Source organism: Myxocyprinus asiaticus, chromosome 2 (assembly GCF_019703515.2).
Source record: "Myxocyprinus asiaticus isolate MX2 ecotype Aquarium Trade chromosome 2, UBuf_Myxa_2, whole genome shotgun sequence".
Lineage (NCBI taxonomy): Eukaryota > Metazoa > Chordata > Actinopteri > Cypriniformes > Catostomidae > Myxocyprinus > Myxocyprinus asiaticus.
In genome coordinates, this window is record NC_059345.1 from 8,869,795 (window position 1) to 8,886,283 (window position 16,489).

Sequence of the window (16,489 nt, forward strand, 5' to 3'; positions counted from 1 at the left end):
TAACATAGGAGTTTGGTTTTATAAGAAGCTAGTTATCAACGTTCTATTTGATTGGCTGTGAGTGGATGGTGTGTGTAGTGTTTGTTTGCGTTTAGGGCAGTCTCCAGTCTGTGTCTTACAGGCTTTGTGACTGTTCTCATGCCACACTCAAAGCCACAGAGCCACTGGAGATCATAGTACTGGCCCAGTGATGTCTTTATGACCCTCTACCACTGGTCAGCCTCCATAGTCTCCTACAAAACTGAATAAACCCAATAAAAGATTAAATAAGAGATTACCTTCTCTGATATACCTTTTTCCAAGTTATTGTTGTTTTAAGTTAACCTTACAGGCAGCTCCAAACAACATCAGTCCTGACTGATCACCTTTGTGAGCATCTAAAAAACTACAAATATGTTGATGACACTTTACATGTCCATGTGTCATTAACATACAATTCATTATATGGGTTCATCAACATTCAAATATTTTTAATCGAATTTTCATGATATTCAGAACTATTTAAATGTACATCTTGCTACATACTGAATTTTTACCCTTGAAAAGGTTTGAAAAGTCAGTCCAGAATCAGTTCGAGTTTTTAGTGAAAATGGATTAACATCTCTGTTTTTATTTGTATTATATTTTAACCTGGATTTTGGCACAAAGATAGCAATAGAAGCTGTCATGGCATAAAAAAAACGGAAAACTGAATTTTTAGATGGGCACTATTAGGTTGCATGAATCAAAAATTCTGTTTTACTGCTGTGATGTTCAACTAGTTTTTTTTCTCTAATGTGCTTGTATGTGACTGCAGGAGACCCTACAGGTAGATGAGGATGAGAGGCCCGAGCTGCCCTGGTGGAAGTGTAAGAAGTGGGCGCTTCACATCCTTGCACGACTTTTTGAGAGGTACAGGACTAACACTCACCCAGAGCTCATTGCAAAACTTCTCCCTGGAAAGCTAAAGATGAAGCTCTCACAGATGACCCATGGTCCACTGAATCTCAGCCCACACTGAGCAGTTATTTTCAGTGAAAGATCCTAAGAGTTTGAAACTGAATGTTGGTGGATTTTCATGCATGATCTTTGTGTTTTTGCCCCAAGGTATGGCAGCCCTGGCAACACAACCAAAGAGTACACAGAGTTTGCAGAGCTTTTCCTCAAGGGTTATGCCGTGGCTGCACAACAGGTACAAAAGATATTAATAGATTCAGTAAAATGCTGATGTGTGTGTTGATAAGTGATGACCTTTTTGCTCCTTGTGCTCTTATTAGGTTCTGTTGAAGGTGTTGTATCAGTTTAAGGAAAAGCAATATGTGGCTCCAAGAGTCTTGCAGCAGACACTGAATTACATCAACCAGGGAATCGCACACGCCGTCACCTGGAAGAACCTGAAACCACACATCCAAGTATGTTGACCTTGTTGTTGTTGTACTCCAATGTAAAGTAATTGTTCCCCTGACTCACTTTTTCTTTTTGTAAATTGTCATGTGTATTCACAATGAAATACATTTGATCATGAAACTAGCTTCCTTAACACTACCATAAAATGTAGTAATTTAATAGAATATCAAGGTCGGATGTAATTGCAGGTTAAAGTAGGGCTGGGCAATGTCACTTGAAACAGCTATCTGTTTTTTAAGCCTTTTGGCGATATTCAATATGTTTATGGTTTTTCTATGGAATGAGAGAACCATACATTTCTAACAATCATAATTTGGAAAAGCCATATTGATTGAATGAGTTTGAGATGTTTAGTGTGAAAACCACTTCATATTTAGTTTTTATAATATAACAATACATGGTATTAAATGTCACTTTGTTTATGTTTCAAAGCACATAAGATGAAGGCTTGGGATCGATGCCTTTTTCACGCATCAATAAGCTGAAGATTTTCCTGATGATTATCGATATACACTACATTGCCAAAAGTATTCGCTCAACCATCCAAATAATTGAATTCAGGTGTTCCAATCACTTCCATGACCACAGGTGTATAAAATGAAGCACCTAGGCATGCAGACTGCTTCTACAAACATTTGTGAAAGAATGGGCTGCTCTCAGGAGCTCAGTGAATTCCAGCGTGGTACTGTGATAAGATGCCACCTGTGCAACAAGTCCAGTCGTGAAATTTCCTGGCTACTAAATATTCCACAGTCAACTGTCAGTGGTATTATAACAAAGTGGAAGCGATTGGGAATGACAGCAACTCAGCCACGAAGTGGTAGGCCACGTAAAATGACAGAGGATGCTGAGGCGCATAGTGCGCAGAGGTTGCCAACTTTCTGCAGAGTCAATCGCTACAGACCTCCAAAGTTCATGTGGCCTTCAGATTAGCTCAAGAGCAGTGCGTAGAGAGCTTCATGGAATGGGTTTCCATGGCCGAGCAGCTGCATCCAAGCCATACATCACCAAGTGCAATGCAAAGCGTCGGATGCAGTGGTGTAAAGCACGCCGCCACTGGACTCTAGAGCAGTGGAGATGCGTTCTCTGGAGTGACGAATCGCGCTTCTCCATCTGGCAATCTGATGGACGAGTCTGGGTTTGGCGGTTGCCAGGAGAACGGTACTTGTCTGACTTCATTGTGCCAACTGTAAAGTTTGGTGGAGGGGGGATTATGGTGTGGGGTTGTTTTTCAGGAGCTGGGCTTGGCCCCTTAGTTCCAGTGAAAGGAACTCTGAATGCTTCAGTGTATACCAAGATATTTTGGACAATTCCATGGTCCCAACTTTGTGGGAACAGTTTGGGGATGGCCCCTTCCTGTTCCAACATGACTGCGCACCAGTGCACAAAGCAAGGTCCATAAAGACATGGATGAGCGAGTTTGGTGTGGAAGAACTTGACTGGCCTGCACAGAGTCCTGACCTCAACCCGATAGAGCACCTTTGGGATGAATTAGAGCGAAGACTGCAAGCCAGGCCTTCTCGTCCAACATCAGTGTCTGACCTCACAAATGCGCTTCTGGAAGAATGGTCAAAAATTCCCATAAACACACTCCTAAACCTTGTGGAAAGCCTTCCCAGAAGAGTTGAAGCTGTTATAGCTGCAAAGGGTGGGCCGACGTCATATTAAACCCTATGGATTAAGAATGGGATGTCACTTAAGTTCATATGCGTCTAAAGGTAGATGAGCAAATACTTTTGGCAATATAGTGTATATCAGGATTTTTTCAGATATATATAGGGCTGTCCGTTGCACAACAGTCTTTGTGATTTCTCAACCCAACTTTGATAAAGTGTGAGCAGCAGAGTATATTTAAGGGGTTGCACACCGGACATGTCTGGTGGACGACATGACGTGTTCTAAAATGTGAAAAAATCCTTCTCCAGAGGCTGCTTATAAATCTGCAGCGCCACGGAGCGCAAAACGCATACTTCTCCATTAAATTCGTCCCAGATCATTGTCAAAAGGACAAAAATTATTTACTCTAGCCATCACTGGTTGATATATTGTGAACATACATCTTTCATATAGCCTACACAATGTATTTTCAGTTACAAGTGTGTCTTTTTGTGGTTTGACAGCTTGAACGATACCTCTTCAAAGATATATACAGAGAAGTTGTATAATAGTTTCTAATCATTCAGTTTGCACAGTTAAATCAGTTTAATACAATAACCTGAAAACTCGGTCACACTCATTCTTGAAAAAGTTTAAAAACCTCCGTAACATTTGTGTGTATGCGTCCTGTGCAAGGAACTCAAAAATACCCATCCTATGTTGTGATACTGGTACCGTGCGACCTGCTTCAGTAAATGTTATATCGCCCTCTTGTGGTCTCCCAACGCTGTTACGCCAACTGACAGTGAATTGCAAAGGATGCAAATTAGGCTTCTAATTTAGATGTCGGCAAATTTTAATATCTCGATGCCTCAAAAATATATCGATAAAATAACATGCCTATCAATTAATCGATATATCGATGTTTTATGACATGCCTAATTAGATGTCATTTGGGGATTTCCATAAACACTTCTGAGTGATGAATCACTTGCTGAATTGGTAAATAAGTTTTGGACTGATTCATTGAAACGGGCAGTTCAAAGGAACTGATTCACAGAAATTAATCAAACCTACCTAGTCTTTTCTAGACATTTTGGACATTTAAACCAGAGATCCTATTAAATTATATCTGGCATGGTTTTCATAATTGTGAATGGTGAAACCTGGTGATGCAGGTTTAAAAAAACATAGCTAGCCAAATAAAATGAGCTAACAAAATCATTGGGACGTATTCATGAAACATTAGCAGAACAAATTTGTGCGTAAATCATAGGGCTTGGTAAAAAAATAAAAAATAAAATAGATATCTCGATTAATTTATTTGGTCAATTCTCAAAAGGCATGGATTGATCTTTTACTCTATGCGCAACTGTCCATTACAATGAGAGGAAATCACTCGCATTTTCAACCAAATATTGCGCTATAGCGACTAAAAATTTATATATGTGGCAACTGGCTGGTAAATGTTTAGATTTCACTCACCACTGATTGTGTAGTTTAGTGGTGAAGTATTCAGCAGCGAAATCCTTTCACTGCGTGTTGAGAGTAAAAGTTGTTCCGTGTAATGTGTCTAAAGACGAGATCCACGCAACCCATTTGTAATTGAATAATGTCTCTTTTAGTACCCTTTCTGTTCTTTACATTTAGTTGTTGATCAAAACAACAAAAATAAACAATTGTAATCAGACATCGCACAGGTGACGATGCCATTCGAGTCTCTCATTAACCTGCGCTAATTTAAAGACGCTGTTTACAGAAATGCAGGATTCCCTTAAAGAGACCGTTTTTTAGCACGTGTTCAACAAAACTACAAATTATGCAATTAAACAAACGTGTAACAAAATATAATATATGCAATAATATATTTATTGATTAAATACATTGATTTGTTCATTTTTAAAAAGCTAAAATTGTGACAAATGACGAACAACTAATAATATAAAATTAGTAAAATAAATATTTTCAAATTGTACCTAGTTAGAAGGCCTCCTGTATAATTCACAGCATTAGCTGGGAGATAATTTATTTCATATGTAAGCAAAAGGGACATTATAATTGAAATATACCCATATGAATCTATATCGAATCGAGCTTGTGAAATGGAATCGAATTGATATGGGAAGTTTGTGTCAATTCCCAGCCCTATAAACTATATCAGGATTTTATTCATTTTGGAGTCTTGTTGCCACTGTGAACATCACCGTAATGAAAGGCTAAGAATTGTATTAATTTTTTTACATTCATTAAATCGATTTTTAAAACAATCGGTAGATTGATCTTTGTTATCGGTATCTGCAAAATCCACTATCGGTTGACGGCTACTTCTGAGAGACCCGTCCATACAGTATGACCTACAGTTAGAGAGCCTTTATTCACTTTTCAGTGTTAAGTGCAATTTTAATCGCTTTAAAATGACTAATAAATACATTTCATTATAACTCAAATATACCCATATGAATTGATATAGAATCGAATCGGAATCAAATCGAGTGCTTGTGAATCGGTCAAATCGGGAAATCTGTATTGATACCCAGCCCTAGTAAAAAATTAGTAGAACGATTCTAACGTAAATTGTCGCATTCCATTTAACATGCATTTACACACATAGGGCCCTATTTTAATAGCGCTAAGCATTGCGCTGAGCTTTAATATGCGCAATGGGCATGGCCATGAAGTTTTTGTGTTGTCGTGCAAGCATGCGCTAAGCCTTGACGCAAGTAACTTTGGCGAAATTGCGCTCAAAGCGCTAATGGGCTGGGTCAAGTGCAATTTAATTCTGAGGTTCTTCTCCGGCACCGTCTGTGTCCTATTATAGTCCATTCCCTGTCAAACACCAGCCATATAAACAAAGGCACATTCATAAGAAGTTGGTTGTGTAAATGGTAGTGTATGCAATTAATTAGAAAATAAACTTTGGACTTGTGTTCTTTTGTGCATTAACTGCACCCTTGTTGAATGTCAGGCATAGTTCTATGACAGTGACGTGCTCCATTTATAAGCATGGAAAATGTGGTTCTCGTCAGGATTTGGATATAGGCTCCGTTAAATTGTAGAGAATGTAAGTATTATTAATCATTTTCATCTACTGACACACATCATGGTTTGTATTAACAGTGATTGCACTGGCCTTCTAGGGTATTGAAACATGAAAAAATGTAACCAAAAAATATTTCTAAATTCAAATGACACTTTTTAACGAAACCACATTATACCAAATCCAAATATTTTACTCTCTCCAACTTCTTCCACTGGCCCCTTTTGCAGACAAATCACTAAGACAACAGGTAAAAAAAAAAATACCAATATAAATTTGATCCTAAATACAATTGTAAATATAAAAAATAATAATATTTGAAAAATAAACCATGACCCCTAGAAAGTTTAACACAAATTTTTTATTTCATAAAATGGCTACGATTGTCAGTGTCATAATTTTGATGTTCCACTATATTTTCAGTGTTTGGACATGAACTTAATTACCACCTGCTGGTGGAAGCTGCAAATGCAGGATCTGATTTTAGCAAATTACCGTAAAAAATTTGCCACTACATTACTGTACAATGCACCCCCAGTTTGCGCGCATACACTCTCACCCACGCCCACTTGCGCTTCGTACTGGCACGAAAATTGTGGTTAGAATTAACACTCAAGTAAAATTGATAATACATACCGCACGGTCGTTGAGCTTAGTGCTGCACTTAGCGCGGTCACGAAAATAAAGCTCACCGCTGTTCTGCTCAAGTTTCATGAATAAGGCCCATTGTGATTATATTGTAACTATTTAATATATCGTCCAGCCCTAATTTAAACTACAGGTGTGTGTATATAGGCTATTTTCCAACTGACGTCGAGTGTGGCTTATCCAGTCATCGTTGAGGACTCTCTATCTATCCATTTTATAACTTCAATGTGAATGTTTCTGTTTCAGGGAATCATTCAGGATGTGGTGTTCCCCCTCATGTGCTACACAGACAGTGATGAAGAACTTTGGCAGGAAGACCCTTACGAGTACATCCGCATGAAATTTGGTTAGAGCACCACCATATAGCTTAATCTGAGCCACCAAAGGCTTTTTAGTAGACTAAAACCATTTAGATCTTCTGACGATTTCTCTCTCGGCCTCTCTTTAGATGTGTTTGAAGACTTTATCTCCCCCACCACTGCCGCTCAGACACTTCTCTTCACCGCCTGTAACAAAAGGAGGGAGGTGGGTGTTTGGAGGCGCCATCTGGTACGATGATGCCTATGATGTGATTGTGTTTGTCTGAGCGTTGTGCCAACCCTTCAGTCAGCACCCTATAGATCCTTCAACAGTACTCCTCTGTCATCTGAGAGCTGTCTCGTTGAAATGAAGTGCTTTTGTTTCTTTTTAATACGCCTTTTGGCGACACTAGAGCCTTTGGTACACCCTAGTATTTTCATTGTTCAAGAACGCTTTAAATTCATAGATTTAATTGAAGAAAAAAAGATTTGCAAAGAGATTCTCCATCATGTGACCAACATTTTTATTTTGCTGAAGCACACTCTGATGTAGACATTTGTTGACCAATGTAAAGTTCAGAACTGCACCAGAAGAGAATGGAACGAATGGGGTTTGGTTAAGTTTAACTACTTTTATCATGACACAGCAACTCTGTTATGAAATGAACACTTGCAATAGTGTTCTGAAAGGGTTGTTTGGCTGTGGGTGAACGGTGTGCGTAGTGTCTGTCTGCGTTTAGGGCAGTCTCCAGTCTGTGTCTTACAGACTGTGTGACTGTTCTCACGCCACACTCACAGCCACAGAGCCACCGGAGATCATAGTACTGGCCCAGTGACGTCTTTATGACCCTCTACCACTGGTCAGCCTCCATAGTCTCCTACAAAAACCACAGATGTTGTGAATTTTGACATGTTGAATTCTGTATAAAGTCGTTTGAAGTCGTTCCTGCCGTGTTAACTATCCCATTGTTCCAAAACAGGTGCTGCAGAAATCCATGGGCTTCTGCTATCAGATCCTCACAGAACCCGCTTCAGACCCACGGAAAAAAGACGGTGCACTTCATATGATTGGCTCGCTGGCTGAAATTCTCCTAAAGGTGAATAGAATTGCTTGACAAACTTTTCACTATGGCCTAACAGCAATTACATAAATTCACACACATTTAGTTAAGAATATCATATATTTTAGTTTGAATGATGTAATTGATGTGATGTCTTTTTTTTCTTCCCTTCAAACAGAGAAAGATCTACAAAGACCAGATGGAGTTCATGTTGCAGAATCATGTTTTTCCTCTATTCCGCAGTGAGCTGGGTTACATGAGAGCCAGGGTGAGAAATCTGCTCCATAACAATTACTGTCCCTATGTACCTCAAGCATGATTTTGACTCTGGTTGAAATCAATAAGCAGGATCCCCAGATTGTGATTTTTTTTTATTATTTTTTTTATTTATTTATTTTTTTTAAACATTTAAAATAATGTAGAATTATATAATGTAAAAATTATCATTTAAATGATTAAAAATAAAATGAAGAATTATAATGAAATGTTAATATAATTATGATTTAAATATTTCAAAAATATATAGTGTGTTATACAATATGTAGATATTTTTTAATTTTATAGATATAGCATAAATCCAATATGTAAAAAAAATTCAATATTGAATATGTATCTTCCCAGTTTGGCTCTGAACTATTCCAACAGAAAGGATTTGCTTTTTGTGAGTGCAGTGATATATTTTATAAATGCCTTCAGTAATTACAAACTACTAGAAAAGTCATGGAAATTCATTGGTTAAAAGGTGTGAAAACCCTGAATAAGTTGGTGCTGAGAAGGTTCATCTAGTTTATGCCTGAAATATAGCTTCTATGGTTTACAGTTAATTGCAGTATATTAAAACGATTCCCTATTTGAACCTCTGCCTCCATTAGGCCTGCTGGGTACTTCATTACTTCTGTGAGGTCAAGTTCAAGAATGACCAGAACCTGCAGACGGCCCTGGAGCTCACCCGCCTCTGTCTGATCAACGACAATGAGATGCCCGTCAAAGTGGAGGCTGCCATCGCCCTGCAGGTCCTCATCAGCAATCAGGAGAAAGGTAGTTACATCCCGCTCTGTTTTCTGTCTTAATCATTAGCTGGATTTATTGGAAAAGGCTATAATTGTGTTTTTCCCATCAGCCAAAGATTACATCACTCCCTTCATCCGGCCCGTAATGCAAGCCCTCCTCCACATTGTGCGTGAGACCGAGAATGACGATCTCACCAACGTCATCCAGAAAATGATCTGCGAGTACAGTGAAGAGGTCACCCCCATCGCCGTGGAGATGACCCAGCATTTGGTAAGGCTATTGAATGTGCCTGACTCGGAAAACATCCTCCAGAAGGATATATTCAATTAAAATATTTTGCTCTTGGGTAGTTTGGGAAGTTTACATGGTCAGGAAGTTACCCTTATACAGTCATTTAAATTTAAATACAGACTTATAATTAGGGCTTGGTAAAAATATCCTGGGTAAATAAATATATAAAAGTTTGGTTTAACTCGTTCTGTGTGTCCAAAGACGAGATCCACAGATCCATATTTCATTGAATAATGTATCTTAAAAACCCTTTCTGTTTTTTGCAGTCAGTTGTTGATTAAAAACAACCAAAAAATAAACGGATCTAATCACACTCGTTAAATGCGCTTACTAACTGATAAAGAGACTGTACTGATTTAGCATGTGTTCTACATTTAAATGTAAATACTTGTAAATAGTACAAAATATGCAAGTAAATGATACAAATGTAGCAAAACTATATTTGCAACATAATAAACTCAGCAAAAAAAGAAACATCCTCTCACTCACAAACTTAACGTGTAAATATTTGTATGAACATAAAAAGATTCAACAACTAAGACATAAACTGAACAAGTTTCACAGACATGTGACTAACAGAAATGGAATAATGTGTCTCTGAACAAACGGGGGGGTCAAAATCAAAAGTAACAGTCAGTATCTGGTGTGGCCACCAGCTGCATTAAGTACTGCAGTGCATCTCCTCCTCATGGACTGCACCAGATTTGCCAGTTCTTGCTGTGAGATGTTACCCCACTCTTCCACCAAGGCACTTGCAAGTTCCCGGACATTTCTGGGGGGGAACCCCAGACCTCAGTATGGCCCTAGCCCTCACCCTCTGATCCAGCAGGTCCCAGATGTGCTCAATGGGATTGAGATCCGGGCTCTTCGCTGGCCATGACAGAACACTGACATTCCTGTCTTGCAGGAAATCACGCACAGAACGTGCAGTATGGCTGGTGGCATCGTCATGCTGGAGGGTCCTGTCAGGATGAGCCTGCAGGAAGGGTACCACATGAGGGAGGAGGATGTCCTCCCTGTAACGCACAGCGTTGAGATTGCCTGCAATGACAACAAGCTCATTCCGATTATGCTGTGACACACCGCCCCAGACCATGACGGACCCTCCACCTCCAAATCGATCCCGCTCCAGAGTACAGGCCTCGGTGTAATGTTCATTCCTTCGACGATAAACGCGAGTCCGACCATCACCCCTGGTGAGACAAAACCGTGACTCGTCAGTGAAGAGCACTTTTTGCCAGTCCTGTCTGGTCCAGCGAAGGTGGGTTTGTGCCCATAGGCGACGTTGTTGCCAGTGATGTCTGGTAAGGACCTGCCTTACAACAGGCCTACAAGCCCTCAGTCCAGCCTCTCTCAGCCTATTGCGGACAGTCTGAGCACTGATGGAGGGGTTGTGCATTCCTGGTGTAACTCGGGCAGTTGTTGTTGCCATCCTGTACCTGTCCCGCAGGTGTGATATTCGGATGTACCGATCCTGTGCAGGTGTTGTTACACGTGGTCTGCCACTGCGAGGAAGATCAGCTGTCCTTCCTGTCTCCCTGTAGCGCTGTCTTAAGCGTCTCACAGTACAGACATCGCAGTTTATTGCCCTGGCCACATCTGCAGTCCTCATGCCTCCATGCAGCATGCCTAAGGCACGTTCACGCAGATGAGCAGGGACCCTGGGCATCTTTCTTTTGGTGTTTTTCAGAGTCAGTAGAAAGGTCTCTTTAGTGTCCTAAGTTTTTTATAACTGTGACCTTAATTGCCTACCGTCTGTAAGCTGTTAGTGTCTTAACGACTTTTCCACAGGTGCATGTTCATTAATTAAGCATGGAAAACATTGTTTAAACCCTTTACAATAAAGATCTGTAAAGTTATTTGGATTTTTACAAAATTATCTTTAAAATACAGTGTCCCGAAAAAGGGATTTCTTTTTTTCTGATTTTTATATAATTATACTTTTTTTTAATTTTTAAATTTTAAGTACACCAAAATAAGGTTGTCAACTACGCCCTTAGAACTGTGGAGAATAATTTTTGTAATTTCAGAAGAGTAATTAATGCTCGACTCTGCTCTCCAGGCTATGACCTTTAACCAGGTGATCCAGACAGGGCCTGATGAGGAAGGAGGTGATGATAAAGCAGTGACGGCCATGGGCATCCTCAACACCATTGACACGCTGCTGAGCGTGGTGGAGGACCATAAAGAGGTAAGAAAATAGAAACATGGGCTGCAGAAGTACATCTTGTCTAGTTCAGCCGCCCACAAACCCAAAACAACATGCAGTGTTTGCCAACTCCTGACAAAGTGCCCTGCTGACTGGAGCAGACCTGTCTTTAAATAGCCCTGTAGAAATACATCTACATTTATATTTATGCAGCAGATGCTCTCTTAGTAAAGCAAAAGAGAAGTGCATATATTGTACAATTGAAAACAATTGGATCTTTTGTGCAAGTGGCAATAACTCCATCATAGCTGATTTATAGTACAAAGACTAGACCTTAAATGCCAAGTGCCAAATGAAATAATGTTAGTGTAAAGCTTGAAGACCCCATTAAATGAAAACTGGAGGATTGTGGCTTTTAAAAATGAGAGTGTCCCTCCACCAAATAACATCTTTAAGGGACTTGCCATAGCAAGTAAAAAAAAACTATGATCTGCTGGGTGTAATGTAAACTAAAGTATATCAGTTATTAAAAAAAGCACTAGCCCTTGAACCCGTTCCACCCCAGCTTCCTGTTTCAATAGGAAATATTTCAGCACAGGAAATAGAACTGCAATTGTCAAACCATTTCATTTGGGGTCTTTAAAGTGGATCATAATGGTAACGAGGTATTACAGTCTATTTAATAAAGCTTTTTAATGCCTTCCTTGCATGCTACATGATGAAAAGAGTTGTCTGTGTAAGCAAACATGGCATAATAATGTTTATCTTTGAGTTATCTTTTCACACGTTTTTTGCTGAAGTAAACTATAGCAGGGTCAGTTTCTATAGCTGTGAATCGGAGACCACAGCAAAAATATTTTTTTTCCATTTGCTCAAATGACAAAAGAAGAAATCCACTATTTCCACAATTTTCCAAAAGAGTAATAAAATAGAGAGCAGTGGATTACGGCACTCCGAAGAGAGAAATGACATTTACTGTCAATCCCTCAGCAGCTGTATTTGAAACCCCGTCGTAGGAGTGGTGTCATTTTTTTTTTATATGCAAATAACGTTATAGTAACGTAAAATAATGAAGCATATTTTTAATGGTGCTGTCAATCGATTAACGAAAATCTAATGAATTACATGACATGCCGGTTATCATATTAATCGCATTTACATCCTCAATTCCGAAAAATTTGGGACAGAATGAAAAATGCTAATGAAAACAAAAATGAGTGATTTGTAACTTATAATCACCCTTTGCTAAACTGAAAGCACTACAACTACACATTATATGATGTTTTACCCTGTGAATTACATTGTACACTTAAAGTCATTTCAAATCAGATGATTGCAACACGCTCCAAAACGACTGGGACAGTCGAGTGTTTACCACTGTGAAACATCACCATTTCTTCTTATAACACATAAGCATTTGGGCACTGAAGACACAATTTTAAGTTTAGAGAGTGGAATTTTCCCACATTCATCCATTATGCAGGTCTTTAGCTGCACAATTGTATGGGGTCTTCATTGCCGTATGGTGTGCTTCATAATGCACCACACAGTCTCAATTGGAGATGGTCAGGACTGCATGCAGGCAAATCCAGCACCCACATTCTCTGCTTACAGCCATTCACTTGAAATCTTGGCAGTATGTGGTTTGAAGTTGTCCTGCTAGAAAATGCAGGGACATCCCTGGAAAAGACGGTGCTGGATGGCAGTATATGTTGCTCCAAAATTTGTGCATATCTGTCTGCATTCATGGTGCCCTCACAGATGAGTGAGTTACCCATGCCATGGGCACTGACACACCCCTGGCCCATACAGACACTGGATTTTGAACCTGACGCTAATTACAGCGTGGATGGTCCTTTTCCTCTTTGGCCTGGATAACACTATGGCTGTGTTTTTAAAAAACTATTTGAATCATCGGACCAAAAAACACAGTTCTACTGTTCTACTTTCCATCTAAGATGAGACTGAGCCCAGAGAAGTCGGCAGTGCTTCTGGGCAGTGTTTATGTAGGGCGTCGTCTTTGCATAGTAAAGTCTTAACTTGCATTTGTGGATGCAGCGGTGAATGGTGTTGATTAACAAAGGTTTATTTAAGTAATCCCAAGCCCATGTTCATGATATCCATTACAGATGTATGATGTTTTTTAAGACAGTGTGCATTCAGAAGTGGTTTTTGTCTTGCCCTTTACACACCGAAATTTGACCAGATTCCTTGAATCTTTTAACTATATTGTGCACTGTAGAGGGTGAAATGCCCCAAATCCTTCCAGTTTGTCTTTGGGGAACATTGTTCTCAAAGTGCTGGATTATTTGCTGAAGCATCTGTTGGCAAATTAACAAATCTTGAATGATCCTTGCTCTTGAAGGACTAGGCTGTTTTTGGAGGCTCCTTATATACTATGATACAATTGCCTCACCTGTTTAACATCTCTGTTTCACATTGCCTTATTTCAACTCGTCAAATTGTTTAGTCTTAAATTAGTCTCAACTTTTTTGAAGCGTGTTGCAATCATCTGATTTGAAATGATTGTACATTTTCAAAAAAAACAATGAAATTCACAAGGAAAAACATCATATAATGTGTAGTTGTAGTGCTTTCAATATATCAAAGGCTGAATATAATTTACAAATGATGATTCAAAAAGTGGCTTTAGAAGGCCAAATATTTATTTTCATATTATTTGAACAAGCCTATTGTTGGCCTAAGGTCCACAGCAATCCATTTTGCAGTACTCAATCTTTCAGAGATAAATTTATTATGAAGGCTTTTCTAAAGACACGTCAATGTACACGTCAAATGGACATTTTGGTGCACCTCCATTTGGTCGTAGCATAAACAGTTTATAGAGTTTATAGGTCGCTGTGTCAAGTTAAATGTAGTTTGAAATAGGGATGTGCATGACTAATCGAGTACCCGTTCAGCACCAGCTACTCGAGTATTAAAAACACTACTCGTATATCACAAACTAACTTTTTTTTATGCATTTTCCTGCCGTGAGCAGCGCTGAATTGCATTGTATTTTCCCTTTTGAATCTCTCATCAGATCTCGTAGTTACAATTGAGTCCATTGAGGGACGCTGTGGATATGTGTCAGAGGACTTGTATGAGAGAAGATATAATGGTGACTGTGCTTTTGAAAGCAAAGTGTGGCAATACTTGTAATATTTTGATTCTTATTGAATTCTACTCTATTGGTATTCGGCTCTTGTTGGAGTCATGCAAACAGTCGAGGATCAGCTTTTATTGGTGGAAAGTAACTGCAAAGCAAACTCAGAAGCTGATCAGACCAGCATATATGTTAAATCTCTGAACACCAGAGTGCATTTTATAAAAAGTAAACTTTCACCACTTGTTTTTCTGATGTGAAATGATAAAAATGTGATGGTCTTTATGTAGACTCAGAGTTTATATCTGTGCATTACCCTCATTCCGTCAGTATTGGTTTCTATGTAAGCTCTGGGTGAGTGCAAATGTTTTTACTGTTACTTTAAAAAAAAAAATTGCTTACCATTTTTATTAATGCTTATTGTTCATTTACATTTTTCCCAAAAGAAAAGCATAGTTGATTAAAGTTATCTTATTTTAAACTGTTTTTGATAATGCTTATGAATAAAGCAAAAATGATATTCACGTATGTGTCATGATATTTTTAACGTGCATTTTCATTTACAAGTAGTTGTGTATGTTGTGTGTAAACAGACAAAGTATGTTGTGTTGTGTGTATGTAGTTGTGTAAACAAAAAACATTTTTTGTTTGTTAGGGTTAGTTACTAAAAAATTACTCAAATGCCCATCCCTAGCTTGAAACTTGGAAAAACATGTCTCGAGATCCCTGCATTCAGAATTGATCTCTGTCCAGCTTTGTATGAACGCAAGAACGCACACTCACCTTTTGCTGTTATTAGTGTCAAGTTGCCTACACAGCTGGAGTTTTGCTTACTGCCCCCTACTGAAAACAGGAGGTACTTCAAACTTGAATTGATCCAATGATTAGAATATTCCATATTACGGTCAGGTTTTTTAAGCTCTTTATTTGTTTTATAGAATTAATTTCACTGAATTAACATGTTAAATCAACAGCCCTTATTTTTACATTATAAATAAATATATTTAGTAAATAAGTACACTAAAGAAATAGAAAAAAGTTTGCTAGATGATGCTGCTAAATAAGGCGGAAACGTGTCAACACAGTCTGTATAAAAGGGAAATTTTGCATTTATATTGCTCTCAAATATCTAAGAATATATGACATTGTGCAACAGTGCTTCTGATTGGCTGATTTCAGATCACCCTGCAGTTAGAGGGCATCTGTCTACAGGTGATCGGCACAGTCCTACAGCAGCATGTTTTGGGTGAGTTTCACAGAATTCCAGTGAAAAAAAATAATAAAATATGATCTGGCTATATTGTTCATTTGTTTGGTGTTAATGTTCCCAGAATTCTACGAGGAGATCCTGTCTCTGGCCCACAGTCTGACCTGTCAGCAGGTGTCTGCTCAGATGTGGCAGCTGCTTCCTCTGGTCTATGAGGTCTTCCAACAAGATGGATTTGACTATTTCACAGGTAACGCTGGAGATTGTTTACTTTGCATGTTCACTTGATGACGAACTGCCTTCTGAAATTGTAAACTGAATATCAGAAGATTGCACAAACTTCCCTTGTTGACACAATTCTGTTGACTTGGGCTCTTCAATCTCATTCCTCATATGTACCATTTTATTTGATTTCAGATATGATGCCACTCCTCCATAACTACATCACAGTCGACACAGACACGCTCCTGTCTGATACCAAATACCTTGAAATAATCTACAGTATGTGCAAAAAGGTACCGTCTCTCTCCTTTTAAATCCTTTTAAAAACTGTCCGTCTTTGAATTACCTAAGCAATATGATTGTGTTCCCTATCAGATTTTGTCTGGTGACCCAGGTGAGGACCCAGAATGCCATGCAGCCAAGTTGTTGGAAGTCATCATTCTGCAGTGCAAAGGTCGTGGTATTGACCAGGTGTG

General features: G+C 38.9%; 1 protein-coding gene and 2 non-coding genes across 3 annotated transcripts in view; all 3 read left to right on the top strand.

The window, feature by feature from the left end:
* LOC127454519 (importin-7) overlaps positions 1-16,489 on the top strand; it is a 39,539-nt gene that overhangs the window by 17,531 nt on the left and 5,519 nt on the right. Inside the window, exons 7-20 of the mRNA XM_051721815.1 lie at positions 797-891; positions 1,087-1,171; positions 1,257-1,391; positions 6,914-7,013; positions 7,116-7,192; positions 7,947-8,063; positions 8,206-8,295; positions 8,900-9,065; positions 9,148-9,308; positions 11,392-11,520; positions 15,764-15,830; positions 15,916-16,041; positions 16,209-16,306; positions 16,389-16,484. Of these exons, the coding sequence (XP_051577775.1) occupies positions 797-891; positions 1,087-1,171; positions 1,257-1,391; positions 6,914-7,013; positions 7,116-7,192; positions 7,947-8,063; positions 8,206-8,295; positions 8,900-9,065; positions 9,148-9,308; positions 11,392-11,520; positions 15,764-15,830; positions 15,916-16,041; positions 16,209-16,306; positions 16,389-16,484 (1,542 nt within the window). The remainder of the gene's footprint in view (positions 1-796; positions 892-1,086; positions 1,172-1,256; positions 1,392-6,913; positions 7,014-7,115; positions 7,193-7,946; positions 8,064-8,205; positions 8,296-8,899; positions 9,066-9,147; positions 9,309-11,391; positions 11,521-15,763; positions 15,831-15,915; positions 16,042-16,208; positions 16,307-16,388; positions 16,485-16,489) is intronic.
* Positions 61-241, top strand: LOC127416805 (small nucleolar RNA SNORA23). The gene has a single exon (XR_007893183.1). It is a non-coding gene; the product is annotated as a small nucleolar RNA SNORA23 (small nucleolar RNA).
* Positions 7,672-7,852, top strand: LOC127416801 (small nucleolar RNA SNORA23). The gene has a single exon (XR_007893180.1). It is a non-coding gene; the product is annotated as a small nucleolar RNA SNORA23 (small nucleolar RNA).